Here is a 17761-nt window from a genome sequence, read left to right as displayed (position 1 = left end):
TGTGTGCTTCATCAGGTGCACCACCACCCAGTCTCTCTTGCCATTCTTTTCTGGCTTTTAGAGTTTGCACTCAGATATCTACTGATAGTTTTATGGGGTTTTCCCTGTATGTTAACCTTTATTTTTCTCTTGAAGCCTTCAGAATCCTTTCCTTTTCCTTACTCATTTCCATTTTAACTATGATGTGTCTTGATGTATGTTGCTCTGGGTCAATTTGGGAGGGGGGATTCTCTTGGCTTCTTATTTATATCCTTTCTGTTGTTTAGAGTGTGTAAGTTTTCTTCTATTATCTCCTCTATTATGCTTTCTTTCCCTTCCTCGCTTTCTTCCTTTGTAAGTTAATCATACTGCCCCTTACTTCATTCTTAGTTTTCTCTGATTCATTCTCAATCTTGCTAAATCTGCTTTTTGCCTCAGTTGTTCTTCCCAAAATTCCATTCCTTAGTTCAGCTATTTTGTTACCATGCTCAGTTACAGTATTAGGCTGTTCAACTAGTTGGACTTATAACTTAGCTATGTCAGCTTTTAGCTTCTTAATTACCTCAAGAAAGTTTGTGTTTTCTTTCAGATTCTCACTTGTTTCTCTGTTTCTGATATGTTTGCTCAAAAACTATCCTCACTCCTATGTTCATCTCAACAATTAATGTTTTGATGTTTTCCTCATTCCTTTTTTTGTCTCTTTATTTGGGGGATTAATGTTTTACAATTAACAGTAAATACAATAGTTTGTACATGCATAACATTTCCTAGTTTTCCACAAAACAATATAACCCCCACTACTCCTCTGCCATCATGTTCCAGGACCAGAACCTTCCTGCCACCCATATCAGAGACTTTTACCTTATTGAAATACATCAATTCATTCCAACTTCTGCTTTGTGTCTTCTCTTGTTTTTCAGCTTCTGCCTGTGATTAAAATCATCTAATATTTACTCTTCTATTTCTGACTTATTTCACTCAACTTGATTTCATCAAATTCCATCCAAGATGGGCTAAAAACAGTGAAATCACCATTTTTAAAACCTGTGTAGTATTCCATTGTGTATATATACCACAACTTTCTCAGCCACTCATCTGTTGTTGGACACCTAGCTTGCTGCCAGGCTTTGGCTATTAAAAATTGTGCTTCTATGAACATAGGTATACACAAATCTCTTTGGATGTGTGTGGGGGGTTCCTTAGGATATATCCCCAGGAGAAGAACTGCAGGGTCATAGCATAGATCCATCCTTTTGAGAGTTCTCCAGACTACTTTCCACAGGGGTTGAACCAAATGACATTCCACCAGCAGTACAGGTTCCTTTGTCCCCACAACCTCTCCAGCATTTGTTGCTGCTATCAATTTGTCTTTCACTTTTTTTATTAGGTTTATTCCTAGATATTTTATTGTTTTGTTGCTATAGTAAAAGGAATTGATTTCTGGATTTCTTCTGGTTCTAATTTAGTATTTCAATAAAGGGATGCTACTGACTTTTGTATGTTAATTTTATAGCCTGACACCTTACTATATTGCCTGATAATTTTCAAAAGCTTCTTGCTGGATTCCTTAGATTTTTCTATGTATACTATCATATTATTTGCAAATAGGAAGAGTGTGACTTCTTCTCTCCTAATCTGTATCCCTTTAATTCCTTGTTCCTGTCTGATAGTTATGGCAAAAAATTCCAACACTATGCTGAATAGTAATGGTGATAGTGGGCAGTCCTGTCTAGTACCTGATCTAAGGGTAAATGCATGCAGTTTTTCACCTCTGAGTAAGGCTGTAGGTATGCTATATGTGGACTCCACTATCTTGAGGATTATCCCTCTATTCCCAATTTTATAGCGTTTCGATCCTAAAGGGATGTTGGATTTTGTCAAAGGCTTTCTCTGCATCTATTTATACAACTATGTGTTTTTTGGTCTTGAATTTTTTGATGTGGTGGATCACATTGATTGATTTACATATATTAAACCAACCTTGCATATTTAGGATAAACTCCACTTGGTCATGATTAATAATCTTTTTAATATACTGCTGTATCCGGTTGGCTAGAATATTGTTCAATATTTTAGCATCTATGTTCATCAGAGATATTGGTCTGTAGTTTCCTTTTTTGGTTGTGTCCCTGTCTGCTTTTGGTATCAGAGTGATGATGGCTTCATAGAAGTTGGAAGGGACTATTCCTATGTCTTCAATCTTTTGGAAGAGTTTTAAAAGTAGAGGTATTAACCTTTCCTTGAAGGTTTTGTGTAATTCATTTGTAAAACCATCTGGTCCAGGACTTTTATTCTTGGGAAGGTTTTTGATAACTGTTTCAATTTCTTTGGCTATGATTGGATGTTCATATTTTCTAGTTCCTCTTTAATTTTGGAAATTTGTAGGTAGCTAGGAAATCATTAATTTCTTTCAGGTTCTCTCGCTTGGTGGAATATAGTTGTTCATAGAAGCCTCACATGATATGTTGAATTTCTGTGGTTTCTGTTGTGATATCTCCTCTTTAATTTACAATCAGATTTATTTGGGTCTTCTCTCTTTTTTGTTTTGTGAGTCTGGCTAGACATTTGTCAGTTTTGTTTACTCTTTTGAAGAACCAATGTTTAGCTTCCTTGATTATTTGTCCGGTTTTCTTATTTTCAGTGTTACTTATTTTTGCCCTAACTTTAGTTATTTCAGTTCTTCTGGTTGCTTTATGGTTCTTTGTTCTTCTTCTAAGTCTTTAATGTGTAGATTGTTGTTTACATGAGCTTTTTTCTTGTTTCCAAATGTGTGCCTGAATGGCTATGGATTTCACTCTCAGTACTGCCTTAGCTGTGTCCCTAATATTTTGATAGCTCATGTCTAATTTTCATTGAAATTGCAAAACATTTTGATGTCTTCCTTAATTTCCTCTTTGACCCAGTAGTTGTTAAGTAGTGTACTGTTATGTTCTGTGTTTTGAGACTTTCATTAATTTTTTGTTTATTGCTAAGTGTTAGTTTGATTCCACTGTGGTCTGAGAAGATGCGCTTGGGTTGATTTCAGTGCTCTTGAATTTGCTGATGCTGCCTTTGTGGCCTAACATATGGTCTATCCTTGAGAATGACTGATGTGGATTTGAATAGAATGTGTATTACAGTTTCTTGGGGTAATTCTGAAAATGTCCAATAATTCTAGTTTATCTATCTCTTCACTTAATTCCCTTATTTCTTTATTGATTTTCTGCCTGGATGATCTGTCAATTTGATAGTAGGGAGTTGAAGTCCCCTAATATTACTGTATTTCTGTTAATACATTCCTGTAGCTCTTTCAGTAGATGTTTGATGTATTTAGATGGACTGTCATTGGGCACATAGATGCTAATAATTTTTAAGTCCTATTGATTGACTTATCCTCTGAACATTAAGTAATGTCTTTTTAAATTTTATTATTTTAAGGTCTAAAATATCAGATATGAGAATAGCTGTTCCTGCCCTTTTTTGTGGTCCATTGGCTTGTATGATAGTTTTCCATCCTTTCACTTTGAGTCTGTGTTTGTCATGTTAAGTTAGGTGGGATTCCTGCAGACAGCATATAATTGGGTTGTTTTCTGATCCATCTTCCTACTCTGTTCCTTTTAACTGATGAATTCAAGCCATTGACATTTATCGATATTATAGATTTAAGATGTTTTAACACCATTATTGTAGTTTTTAGAGTGTTCTGATATATGGCATGTTTATCTGACTGTTTACAGGAAGCCTTTCAGAACTTCTTTCAGGGAAGGATTATTGATAGTTGATTCCTTCAACTTTTGCTAGTCTCAGAAGGTTTTTAATGCCTCCATTTAGTCTGAATGATAGTCTAGTAAGATATGGTAGCCTTTGTCAGAAGCCTTTCCTATTGAGCACTCCATAGACATCTTGACATTCTCTTCTGGCCTGTAGTGTTGTGTGGAGAAGTCTAATCTTATGGGTTTTCCTCTGTAGGTGACTCTTTGTTTTTCTCTTGCAGCCTTCAGGATCCTTTCTTTATTCTTATTCCTTTTCATTCTAAATATAGTGTGTCTTTGTGTCTTTAAGTCTGGGTTAATTCTGTTTGGGACCCTCTTGGCTTCTTGAATCTTTATGTTTTGATGTTGTCTAGACTGGAGAAGTTCTCAGCTATTATATCCTGTAATATGCTTTCTTCCCCTCCCTCTCTTACTTCCCCAGGTAAACCAATAATGCATAAGTTATTTCTTTTTTTATTTTTTTAATTTTTATTTATTTATGAAAAATAAACACTGACAAAACCATAGGATAAGAGGGGTACAACACACAATTCCCACCTCCAGAACTTCCTATCCCATCCCCTCCCTTGGTCATCCCTCCCCTTGGTTCCCCCCCCCTTCCTATTCTTTAACTCTCTGGGAGTATGAACCCAAGGCCATTGTGAAATGCAGAAGGTGGAAGGTCTGGTTTCTGTAATTGCTTCCCCACTGAAAATGGGCATTAACAGGTCAACCTATACTCCCAGCCTGCCTCTCTCCCTAGTGAGGCAGGGTTCTGGTAAATCAGAGCTCCAGGACACATTGGTGGGGTTGTCTGTCTAGGGAAGACTGGTTGGTGTCATGTTAGCATCTGGAACCTGGTGGCTGAAAAAAGAGTTAACATATAAAGCCAAACAAGTTGTTGACTAATCATGAACCTAAAGGCTGGAGTTGTGCAGATGAAGAGTTGGGGGGGGGGTCACATATATTATTTCTTTTGAAGTCATCCTACATCTCTCTGTTGTTGTTTTCAGTATCTCTTAATCTCTCTTTGCAATCTCTTACTTCTTTCTTAGTTTTCTCTAATTTGTCCTCAATCTTGATAATTCTGTTTTCTCCCTCATTTATTCTACTCTCTCTCTCTCCTCTGCTGTGTCCTATAGCTCAGCTATTTTGATACCCTGTTCTTATACTGTATTAGCTTGTTCAGCTAGTTGTGCTCTTAGCTCAGCTATTTCAGCTTTCAGTTCTCTAATTACCTCAAGACAGTTAGTGTTTTGTTTCAGAGTCTCATTTCTTGTTTCCCCATTTCTGATAACTTTACTTTCAAACTCATTACTCACTCCTATGACTAATTCCTCAATTAGCGTTTGGATGTTGACTTCATTCTTCTGTGTTTCTACTTTTGGGGAGGGGTTTTATCTGGGTTTTTGCCCCAGTTCATTTCTCCAGTGTTTCTTCATGGTTTATCCATTGTATATTGTGTGTTAAGAGTTAACTCTCTCTGTACTTTTCAATCTACTGATCACTCTTGCCTGGATTGACTTGTGTCTAGGTAAGGTACTTAAAGAGTTCACAGTTATGGAAATTAGCAGTTGTTTCAATGTTATCTCAGTCTCTGAGTTGAAGCAAAGTGGCTGTTAAGTTCTCTTTTGTTCTTTTTCTTCCATGTAGACTATGGAGTCTGAGGGCTTTTTAACTATAAGTAGGCTTTTTCACTTTATCACTCACTCCTGACCAAGAGATAAATCAGGGTAGGGAGAGATATCACAGTGGTCAGAGACTCCCACACCCTGAGGAACCAAAGCCCCCAGCTCAAGTCAGCTGCTCTTCCAGACGCCAGAGCCAAGCTGGCAGTACTGCTTGTCCCTGTGAGTTTCCAAACAAGTCCTATTATACTCTGTTGGTTCTGTGACAGTTATTACCCCGTCTCCCCAATTCATCAGGAGAATAATGTCAAAAGGCTCACATTATGCAGCCTCACCTCTGGCTCTCCAGAGTGTAGATCTTCTCCTGAGTTTTCTGGCCAGTCCTCTGCCCCCCAACATAAGCATGGGGCCTCCTGTATTCTGCTCCAGCCTCTGAGGGCAGTAGCAATGGATACTCACAGTTGCATTTGGTGAGTCTTAGGGGAGTCTTCTCCCTTCAGCAGTATTTTTGTTGGTAAAACAGACTAGAGGTGGCAGCTCAACTGGTAAACTTCCATACTGTTACCAGAAGCTCGGGAGTAGATAATGGGTTTTAGCCTCAGGAGTCTCTCCTCAGACTCCTCTCTCTGTCCATGAGCCAAACATTTGCACTCACTGGTGATTTGGTGGTTTCCCAAATTGGTTCTGATCTTGTCTTGTTGCGGTCCCAGGTGATCTACTTTGATAGTCCTAGTTGACCAGGAAGAGGAGAGGAAAGGAAAGGGGATGTGGAGGGGTGGGGAGATGAGGGGAAGAGAGGGGAGGGAATAGAAGAGGAGAGGAGAGAAACACAACTGCTGCTACTCTGTAGTCCCGCCTCTGTTTTCCTCATTCTTATCTGCTTCAGCTTGTTGGGATTTTTTTTTTTCTGGAATTCTGTCCTGGTTCATTTCTGTACTTGCTCTTTTTGGAAATTTTGCCCTGGATGTTGCTGTTCAGTTATGGTGTGATGTGGCTTCTGGTCCTTTGGTTCCTCAACCCCTAATGCCAGTCATCCTTTTTTTTTTTTTATTGGGGGATAATGATTTATAGTTGATACAATAATTTGTAGATGCATAACATTCTCTAGTTTTCAACCCCCACTAGGTCCTCCTCTGCTACCATGTTCCAAGATCTGAACCCTCCCACCTTACCCCAGAGTCTTTTACTTTGGTGCAATAAAAGCCAGTCATCTCCTGGTGTTTCTTTGGAATGGGTGGAGCTGTATTTTAATAGTGACACCATTCCCTTTGGGTGAGAGGGAGGGTCTCTTGTGTTCAAATTGAAGAGAGAAATAGATGACTAGAACAGCAAGATAGCCCCCACTGATGCTGAGTTAGTTTCTAAAGTTTTTCAGAGTCCCCTCATCATTCCTTTTCAATTTGCAGATCATACTAGTCTGGATCCACTTATGGCTAAGTAAATTACCTAAGAAGTAACAGTTGTGAATTAGGAACTTTTGTGGGTTTTGTTTGTTTGCTTGTTTGTTTGTTTTTAACAGTTGCTGATGCTTTAACTCAATCTCTGAATTGAAGCATAGAAGCTGGTAATCCCTTGCTATGCCGGCCAGAAATTGGCTGAGATTTATTTCTAGCTGGCCATGGGAACCTGAGAAAGTCAGATGACTTTAACTATAGCTAGATTTTCCACTTTACCACTAGTGAGTCCTTGTATGTAACTCAATGTAGTATTGCCCCTGATTTCACAGGTTAAGCACCCAGATCTACTATCCTGATACCAGCTCTGCTGTTTCAATTCCAGTTCAGCGCTATCCATCACTAAGTAAGTAAAGCTTCTGAGTTCCAAGAATCTCTTCCTCACCCCTTTTCTACCCAGTGACATGTGTGTCTGTACTAACTTGTGGCTTAGTGAGTGTCTGAAGAAGTCCAGTTGCCTTTTGTTGACTTTTCAGAAGATATGTCATTGCTTTTTCTTTTTAATTTTTTATTGCTTTATTTATTTATTTATTTATTTTTTACCAGAGCACTGCTCAGCTCTGGCTTAAGGTGGTGCAGGGGATTGAACCTGGGACTTCAGAGCCTCAGGCATGAAAGTCTGTTTGCATAACTATTATATTATCTCCCACTAACCTTTTCATTACTTTTTAAAGTTTATCAGGGGAACAATATAAACCAGGTCCTACTCCACAGCCAGGCCTCTAGAAACCCTGTTCCACTTTCTTAAGTTCTGATCATAGACCCATGAGTGAGATCATCCCACATTCATCTTTCTCATTCTCACTTATTTCATTTAACATGATTCCTACAAGCTCCATCCAAAATGAGGTGAAGAAGGTGAGTTCATATTTATTTATTTATCTATTTATTTTGCTACCAGGGTAATCTCTGGGGCTCAGCACAAGTACTATGAATCCATGGCTCCTAGGGGCCATTTTTTCTTCATACCTTACTTTCATTTTTCATTCTTTTTTTTATTCTATTTTACTTTTACTTAACATGTCAGATAGAATTGAGAGGGAAGGGAGGATAGAGAGGTAAAGAGACAGAAAGACACATGCAGACCTGCTTCACCACTTGTGAGGAAGACCTGCAGACCTGCTTCACCATAAGTGGGGAGCAAGAGTTCAAGCCCAGATCCTTATGCATGGTGAAATGTGAACTTAACTGGGTATGCCACTGCCTGGCCCCCAAATTCATCATTCTTAATAAATGAGTAGTATTCCATTATATATATATATATATATATATATATATATATATATATATCACAACTTTCATAGCCACTCATCTATTGTTGGAAGCCTAGGTTGCTTCCAGTTGGAGCTATTACAAATTATGCTGCTATGAATAGGAGTATACAAAGTTTAAAAACAATATCAGAAGAGAAAACATTAAGCAAAACCTGGACTGGAGTTTGTGTACTGCATCAAAGTAAAAGACTCTGGGATGAGTGGAGGTCCTGGAAAAGGATGGCAGAGGGCCTAGTGGAAGTTATATTGTTATGTAGAAAACTGATAAATGTTATGCAGATAGACACCTCTGACCTGCTTCACGGCTTGTGAAGCAACTCCCCTGCAGGTGAGGAGGTAGGGGCTTGAACCGGGATCCTTATGCAGGTCTTTGCGCTTTGTGCCTACTGTGCTTAACCCGCTGCGCTACTGCCTTATTCCCCAAATTACCAGATTTAATGGTGACTGTAAAGCATTAATCTCCCAATAAAGGAAAAAACATGAATAAGAGTACACAGAACTCTTTAGATGGGTGTGTTTGTTTTCTTAGGCAGGAGAGGAATTTGGTAGGTCCATTTATAGTCCTGAGAACTCTCCAGACTGCTCTACACAGAGAACACCAATTTACACTCCTGCCAGCAGGCAAGAAGGTTCCTTTACCCATAACTTCTCTAGCTTTTTTTGTTACTGTCCTTTCTGATGCATGGCATTCTGACAGGAGTGAAGTGGCATCTCATGGCTGTAATTATTCGCATTCTCTAATAACCAGTGATTTTGAGCAATTGTCACCATTCTTATAGACATCTAATTTTTGATAAGGTGTCAAAATATTAAATAGAGAAATGAAAGTCTCTTCAACAAATGTTGGTGGGAAAACTGGATTGAAGCTTTATTTCTTCTTTTCCACTTTTTTCGTTTGTTTGGTTTGGCTTTTTTCCTTTAACATAATACTATGGATAGAACTTCCAAAACTATTATTAAATGCTGATGGTGAAGGATCAACAAAACAGTTCACATGGATAGTACAGTTGCTTTGTCATGGATATAACATAGTATATAGTCCAGAACAATGGCAGTGACAGAAATTCTGGTGCTCAATTAACTTTTTTAAAATTTTTTTATTTGCTTGTTGTTGTAGTTATTATTGTTGTTATGCTCAATTAACTTTTAGCTATAGGTGAGGTAAGCACTCAGAAAGTGTCTTTAAGGTTTGTTACTATGAAAACTGAGATCCATTGTGGTTTCTCCAATCAAGACAGTGAAAAAACACAACATGGTGCATGCCATTTTATCCTCTGTTATGAAATTTTGGTTCACATACATTTGAGGATAGTTAGTCAAAATTATTTTCATTGATATAGTTTCTCTGAATTTCCTGGAGAGGGTTTTCCCTATGTGGCAAATATAGATTAACAATCTAAACTCATGACATGCAGTAACTATCTGTCTTTTCTTCCTAGAGTCATGGCCACAGTAGAGAATGACCAGGAGGTCCTGATAAGCAGCAAACCAAGACCAAATCTCCAAGAGATGCTGAGAGATGTGGGACTGGCAGTTGAGTACTGGTTACCAAAGCTGCAGGAACACCTGGGTGTCACCTGTGCTGAGGCCATACAATATCTAGGGAAAAAAGACCTACAGAAACTGAAAACTCAGGCACAATATCCCTGGGAGGAAAAAGCTCTGGAAAAGCTTCTAAAACAATCTCATTTAAGTACACTTTCACCACTGAAGGAGTCTCCAATGGAAATGATAAAGAAAGCACAGAAGAAAGCAGAGAAGTTTCTGCAGAAGCTAAGAAGTCAGCTATCAGAAGGAAGAAATCGAGAGGAAGAATCAGTCAGGGAAAATGAGGCAGAGCTAAGGCAGGCAATGGATATTCCCAAGGATTACTGGCCATCTCCAGAAAAGTCCCTAAAAGAAGTCACAGAAATCATGCAGAGACAACTTAACTTCATGGAGGACACACTGTCCCAAAGGCAAAATCTCCCTGATAAAGAGCTGATTAGATTGGCATCTGGAGGACTAGCCCTGCAGGGAATTTTCAAGACAAGCTCCCAAAAGAGCCTGTTAGAGAAGAGAGAGGAGCTGCTCAGAGTGCCTGAGAAATTCTCATTCTTTGGTCCTGAACAGGGAACACAAATGGAAACAAAGGAATTTACATCTTCCCAGCAGAAATCCATCTTCACCAAGACAATAGAGAAACTGGGCTTCAGTGCAATTGCTGGGACCAAGGGTGGAGGCTGGGGATGTAGCCTGGAAGCTGGTATGGATCGCAGCAAACATTCAGAATCTAGTGAAATTGGACAGTCACATGCTCAGCACTCATACTACTGTGCCACCACATTATGCTACGTCCCAGTGGTCTCCTGCCACTTTCTCGCTGATCAGCTCCAGCTCTCCAATGCTGCTTTCCAGAAACTGAAACAAATTGAAGAACTGATCAGTGAGACTTCAGATGCAGACAGTGTGAAATACAGTATTGAAGACTTTTTCCAAAGGTTTGGCTCTCATGCTAACCAGGGCCCTCTGCACCTTGGAGGAATCTACTGGTGGAAAGCCATTTCAGAGGGATTCCAAAGTGAGCAGCTGGAAGAAGTGAAACAGTTATCAGCAGAAGCCTTGGATAGTTACATAAAGGGCAGTTACGCTGGTTTGGGGATCAATGTTGCAGCAGAAGTGGATGTGTCAAACTCCCAATCAAAAGCACATTCTCATAGCTTTCACTTAAGAAATCACCAAACCAAAGTCCAACTATCTGCAGCCCAAACAGGTGGCCCACCAGAAGCAAGTGACATTTTGCAGTGGAAAGCTGGGCTAGTTGCCAGTAATAAAACCTGGTGTGTCATTGACCAGGAACTTCAGCTGGTTCCTGTTTGGGACATCATCCTCTCCAACCACAGAAGTGAGTTTAAGGATCCTCTTAAAGTAGCTGACTGCCTGAAAGATGCCTACACAGCTCTGACTGGCCTCACCGCCATGATACATAGAGGAAAGGATTTACTAAATGCTGATGAAGAAGCTAGAGCATTCCTAGAAGAGGTGAAATCCTGGCAGGTTTCTGATCCTGGAAAACAGCTTAATCAAATGGTAAACTTCATGCAAATGTTAAGCAAGAAAATGAAAAGTTATCAGACTTGGATTAACATCTATCTCACAGACTCACGCCTGCAGAATTTCCTGATAAACACTGTCAACTACTGCAAGGTGTCTCCCACTCATAATACTGCCTTGATTAAGTCTCAGTTGCGCAGCCTCTTGGATCCTCACATCTATGAAGTGACAAGCTTCCCAAAAGCTCGCTCCATCCTGAAGTGGATCTTCCACAAAGAGTCACAGCAAGAACAGCTCAACATCTGCCAATTTTCTGAATTAATAAAAATTTTAAAGAAAAATCAGAATAATATCATGGATGTGAAGGCCAAATCTGAATCCCTAGAAATCATGGAGGAAGCTCAAAAAGAGGCAACAAGTGTGATTAGCCTGGCTCTTGACTGTTTCTTGAGTCACCTCCAAGAACAAGAGCAGTCAGACATACACTTCTTGCTACTTTCCATTGCAGCTGCTGTGGGGTTTCATAAGGTCTACTATACTTTTCAGCATCTCCTGGAGTATCATGAGTTAGGATTCCTAGTGCATGAAATGCAATCTGCCCATGATAAATACCAGGAACTCAAAAGTATTTGCAGCAACAGGGCACAGGCCTTCCTAGTGCTCACAAGTCTAACAGTCACTGCCGGTGTCACAGCTGTTGCTCCAGAAGAAAAAAATGAACGCCTGGAATTTATAAAAAAGCACATAGGACAGCTACTGTCCAGTGAAGTTATGCATGTCCTCACCTCACATGGGATAGGTCATGACTGGGAAAACCTGGAGAAAGACTTGAGATTGCTCACTGATGGGAATTATGAAGTCAGTGTATCTTCAGTGAAAATAGAGGAGGCAGCAAAACTACTAAAAAGTATCTTCCATGAAAGGAAAAGGCCACAGGAGCTACATAATACTGAAGAAAACAAGGATCAAGTCTTACAAAATGGAATCTTCCTCGGACTACTACAGTATCTGGGCCTTGAAAGTTACTACCCAAAAAGGATGAAGAGAAAGAACTTCCAATTGATATACAAGACTTCTGTATTCAACAGTCAGCCGAGATCTGGACATGAGCTTCCATTCTATTATCTGCAGAAGCTGCAGATGCTGGATTATAGCTTGAGATACCTGGTTATCAGTGATGATAATAACAAAGGGAATCAAGTCTATCCAACCCCTTCCACTCATGAAAATGAAACATTTGATCCATTTGAAGATCTTTCTGAAAACAGCGACACTGACAGTGATCTTTCAGCCTCTACACTCAGACCCCACATTCACCCTATGGATATTCAGATGGCAATTCTTCACTGTGCAGATGATTTTGCCAGGCAGTATATTTTGGGGAAACTGTCCATATGTCAGTATGCACTCCCTCTCCTCATTCCTAATCCCTGTAATTCTCAAATTGAATTCTCTCTCTGGTCTCTCAGGCAGGTTAGGAAAAATTGGCAACAAGCAAGTAAGCTCTCAAATGAGAAGTACAACTACACGAATCAGCAGATGTGCCGTGTCTCTGCCCCAGTGGTGTCCTTTATTAGAGTAGGAAATGGATTCTCTGCTTCAAAATCCCAGATCATGAATTGTCTTCTCAGTAAACGGAAACATGATGTCTTTTTCCATCGGCATTGCAAAGGAAGCACCAGAGACTGTGTCTTAATGGGGGGTGTCGTAGAAATCTGCTGGTTCTGTCCTGGGGGAGATGAGGAGGACAAATTTGACAAATGTGTGGCCTTCACCAATCTTCACGGAGATGCTAAAGTATACAAGCAGCAACTCAACTTTCTTCTCGAGATCTCCTCCATCATTGTATTACTGATGTCAACTTCAGGTGATGATAAAGAAAACCGAAAATTTATCCAAGAACTGAGTAAGTCATCACCAAAGTCAATAGTCTTCTTGATTGATGACAGAGAAAAAGTAGTCAATACAGCTGAAAAAAGGGTGAGTATTGGGATCAGGAACAGAAATGAGGCAGAGTTAACAGAAGAGCTCACAATGGCAATCAGGCGACTCCTGGAGCTCTCTGACACTACTCTCAGCTTAGAGGACTGTGCCAGGGTTGCTCGCAGTCAAGGATTTATTATTGATGAAGATCACACAGAGTGTAAGGAAGCCAAAGAAAAGGCAGACACTCTAGTGGCACTACTTAGAGATGTGAGTAAATCTCATGTGAAACAACAGGTACTGCCACTTCAGGGGCTACTATGGCATTCCTGGTGTAAGAAGGACAAAGAACTCTATCATTTGAAAGAAAAAGGAAATAGAAGCATTGAACAACACAAGTGTCTGATAGAGGCAGAAAAACAACGCATAAGAAAACAACAACTGATAACAGCCTTTCCTCTCAATGATTTCATGAGATCTGTCCTTGAGGTTCTCCAAAACTATGCTGAATCTCACAACAAACACTACTTTCTGCAATGGCTGAGTGTGTTTTTGGATGATCTGACTGCAAGGCACTTGGAAAAACTAAAAGAAAAGAAAAATACTCTGTGTACACTAGTACAAACAGAAAAGAAAAAGACATCAAAGAGCAAAAACCTGAAACTAAGGGAAAAGGAAATAGAAGCTATTTCCATGGAGATAACTGGCTGTACCTTGGGAATTGAGCACATTCTCAGAGAAATTAGTCAGATCTACGAAGGCCTGGAAGAAGCATCCTCCATAGAATATAACCTTTTACTCCACCTGCCTGAGATTGCTGCAGATCTGATGATATCTGGGGTTCCCATTGAGCTGATGGATGGGGAAGCTGCATATGTGCCTCTAAAGTGGGTGGCAGCTGTTTTTGACAAAGTCTCTGAGAAACTGGGGAACAAGCGACTGTTTGTTCTCTCTGTCCTGGGACTGCAGAGCTCAGGGAAGTCCACCTTGCTGAACGCCCTGTTTGGGCTGCAGTTCACTGTCAGTGCTGGCAGGTGCACCCAGGGGGCATATATGCAGCTCCTCAAGGTGGAGGAGACATTCACAGAGGAACTTGGATTTGACTTTTTACTTGTCGTGGACACAGAAGGGCTCCGCGCCCCAGAACTCAGCAGCAAATCCCAGAATCGTGACAATGAGTTGGCCACCTTTGTCATTGGACTTGGAAACTTGACTCTCATCAATATTTTTGGGGAAAACCCTTCAGAAATGCAAGATATCCTACAAATTGTTGTCCAAGCCTTTCTGAGAATGAAGCAAGTGAAGATATCCCCAAGTTGTCTCTTTGTCCATCAGAATGTGGGGGAAGTTACAGCTAAGGAGCAAACCATGGAAGGACGAAGGCGGCTAGAGCAGAGGTTAGATGAAATGGCAGCTACAGCAGCTGAACAAGAACAGTACTCAGATATCACACGCTTCAGTGACGTCATTAAGTTTGATGTCAGCACTCAAGTCTTCTACTTTGCTCACCTCTGGGATGGTAACCCCCCAATGGCCCCCCCCAATCCTCGCTACAGCCACAATATCCAGGAACTAAAAAGTAATATTCTTACAACTGCCAAAGAGACATCTAGGGGGAGCATCATGAAGATATCAGATGTAAAACTCCGGGTTCAAGACTTGTGGAGGGCCCTGGTAAGTGAGAACTTCATTTTCAGCTTCAGGAACACCCAAGAGGTCATGGCCATGAGCAAGCTAGAAACCAGGTATAACTCCTGGACCTGGGAGCTGAGGCGTCATGTCCTCGATTTGCACAACCAGCAGATCAATGAAATTCAAAATGGGAAACTCACAGAAAGTACATTTGAGTCATCAGTTACAGAAAAGCATGAAGCCATTAAGAAAGAATTTGAAAAATACTTCAGTGAAAATCCAGATTATGAAATACTTGTTCAGTGGAAAGCAAATTTTGAAATGAAGCTACTAACTCTTAAAGAAGCACTTATTTCTGACAGTCAAAGAAAAGCCAGAGAACTTATTAGTTTTAAAAGAAGTCAAGAAAAATTGGAGAGCAAAAAAACAGGCTATGAAAAGGAAATACTGAAAAGAAGTCAAGACTTGGCTTCAACTGTCAAAGGCAAAGAACTGAGTGAGGAGGAGCTATATAAGACATTCAATCAACTTTGGCAAACATGGGTGTATGATGTGACCTCAGCTCTACAACCAGCTCCAGAACCAACAATTGATAAGGATGCTGAGAATGTTCTTTTGCAATATTTCCAAAAGGAGAAAAACATGGCAAATACAATCAGGAAATATTCTGGAGAAAAGTTTCAAATTATATATGACAAACATGCCAAACTGAATAAGTACTTCTTTGAAATTACAAAGCAATTAGAAGCCCAGGATAAAGAGTCCATAAATGTAACTACTGACCGCATTGTTTCTAGCTTTAATGAAACTATTAATAATATTTTGGGACAGAAGTGTGATTATAATTCAAGTTATTTCCATGAGATCTATAACATAGTAGAAAAAGAAGTGCAATCTGCATCCACTGGTGATAGATATACATTTACTAATAGCTATAAAATTGACTTATCTCTGAGTTTATTTCAAAGAGCATCAGAGAAGTTTAAGGAGATGCACGAGGCATTCAAGAGAGCAAATGACCCTAAATACTACCTGGAAAGCAAGAAAAATTATTTCTTCATGAGTTTTAAGATCTCATGTCAAGGAGCAACATCAGTCAAAGTGTTTATTGACTTCCTGTGGCAGAAGCTCACCCCGGCAGTCTCTACCATGATAGAGGAGAAAACTGCCTCCAATATTGCTGGGGACATGCGAGCAACCTGCCCTGCTTTCAATGGAAATAGGTCTAACCTGGAGAAACACATTCTCATCTCTTTGGCAGAAGAAGAAAATTTTGAAAATTACCAGCAGTATATATTTAATCCAAAATCATTTTTTAGTAATTATATCAGAAACTTAATTAGAAGATATTTTTCAGGAACAGGAAGTGAAAGGATGAAAACTTTCTTAAAACTAAATCTAGAGGACATAAAAACTGTTCTCAGCCATGCTATTGAACAGTCCACAACAGAAACTAAAGATAAAAGCTGCACTGTGTCTGGGTGGTTGGATTTCTTCTGCAATCACCTGGGCAGTAACCTGATTTTCCCACGGAAAGACCTGATAGGCATTGAACACCAGGAGATAAACGATATTGAGTTTCTTAAGAAAACCATGTTTGAAGCTTTGGATCCTGCAATGGATGAAGTAAGCCAGAACTGTTTGAGTATAGATACAGAGATAACAGTTCAAAAAGTTGAGAAAATGCTCTCTGAACATCTCAGTGGCTGCTGGAAACAGTGTCCCTTCTGCAGAGCCATTTGTACAAACACAATCCCTAACCATGATGGAGACCACAGTGTTCCTTTCCACCGTCCAGAGGGAATCAATGGAATAAAATGGATCGACACAGACAACTTTTCCATTGATTTCTGTACTTCTTCTGTAGCAAGTGACTGCTATTTTGTTTTTGATGATGGCAGGAAATTCCCATATAAGAACTACCGACTGGCTGGAGGAGAATATGCCACATGGAGCATCACCCCTGATATATCAACCCAGCCATACTGGAAATGGTTTGTCTGTCACTTCAGATCGCAGCTTGAGAATACACATCATAAAAAATTTCAAGGGAGGGGCCAAATCCCTGATGCGTGGAACAAAATCACAAAGCAGGATGCGATTGCTGATTTGAAAAAGCAGTAATACGGAATGACCACAAAGGTGTCCCGAAAGTTGAACACAAGGTTGAAAGTACTTGAACAATTATAAAATAACTTCATTCACAATAAGTAATCTTATTTTTTCCATTCCAAATGAAACATAAGAACAATTCAATTAACATTTCACAAGGTGAAGATTTTCTTTGAAGAGATTCTTATTTTTTCTTTTCCTCAATAAATCTGGGTCCATACTCCCAGAGGGATAAAGAATAGGGAACTTATCAATGGAGGGGGGTGGATATGGAGCTCTGTGGGTGGGTATTATGTGGAAATGTATCCCTTTTATCTTATAGTCTTGTCAATATTTCCATTTTATAAATAAAATTAATTAAGAGAAAATATTTTTAAAAGTCTGAGTTTGAAAATGTACTATCTTCAATGAGCAATGATAAAACAGATCAGATTTGAAATTCAAGTAATTCATTTAAAATGCTCATTTCATATTCAAAAGTATCATTCAGAATGTTGTTTTGATACATGCAGTGATCTATAAATTCACAGAAAATACTGTTTTCATAAACAAAATAAAAATTATTGCAGACTTTTGCAAATGTGCATAAAAACCATACAGATTTTCAACCAATATACATCTATCTGATGGAACTACAAATTACCTTGTTTATAATATACATCTTCCACCCTCTCCATATATGAATAAGAGTTACTACCTATGAATAAAAAAATATTCATACACACTCACCCAAGTCCCCACTGGCAAAGAGGATGCTTTCTGGGCAGTGAAGCAATGCTATAGATCATGTCAGCAAAGAAGAAGAAGCAGTAAGTCAGAAAGAGAGCACTCACTAAGTTCCAGAAAAGCAGCCTGCTTCTCTGATGCCACAAAACTGTCAGAAACAACCTGCTATTATCTAAATCACCAAGTCAATCTGTGGTATTTTATTATGTCTGCATGAACTGAGTAGGACAGCATATTATGAAACTTAGCCCCATAAGCCTTAACATGTT

General features: G+C 39.5%; 1 protein-coding gene across 3 annotated transcripts in view; it reads left to right on the top strand.

Annotated features, from left to right (window-relative positions):
* Positions 1–17494, top strand: part of LOC103117645 (interferon-induced very large GTPase 1-like) — a 35628-nt gene extending 18134 nt beyond the window's left edge. For 2 of the 3 annotated variants that reach the window (XM_060176967.1, XM_016190263.2), the window contains 2 exons: positions 7065–7138; positions 9508–17494. In XM_060176967.1, the coding sequence (XP_060032950.1) occupies positions 7065–7138; positions 9508–16778 (7345 nt within the window). In that variant the 3' untranslated portion in view covers positions 16779–17494. Of the gene's footprint in view, positions 1–7064; positions 7139–9505 lie in introns of all 3 variants that reach the window. The other variant, XM_060176968.1, reaches the window with a different exon arrangement.
* The last annotated feature ends 267 nt before the right edge of the window (positions 17495–17761 follow it).

Source organism: Erinaceus europaeus, chromosome 17 (assembly GCF_950295315.1).
Source record: "Erinaceus europaeus chromosome 17, mEriEur2.1, whole genome shotgun sequence".
NCBI classification, from domain to species: domain Eukaryota; kingdom Metazoa; phylum Chordata; class Mammalia; order Eulipotyphla; family Erinaceidae; genus Erinaceus; species Erinaceus europaeus.
Note: the sequence above shows the minus strand (reverse complement) of the source record. Positions and strands in the feature narration are given on the sequence as shown.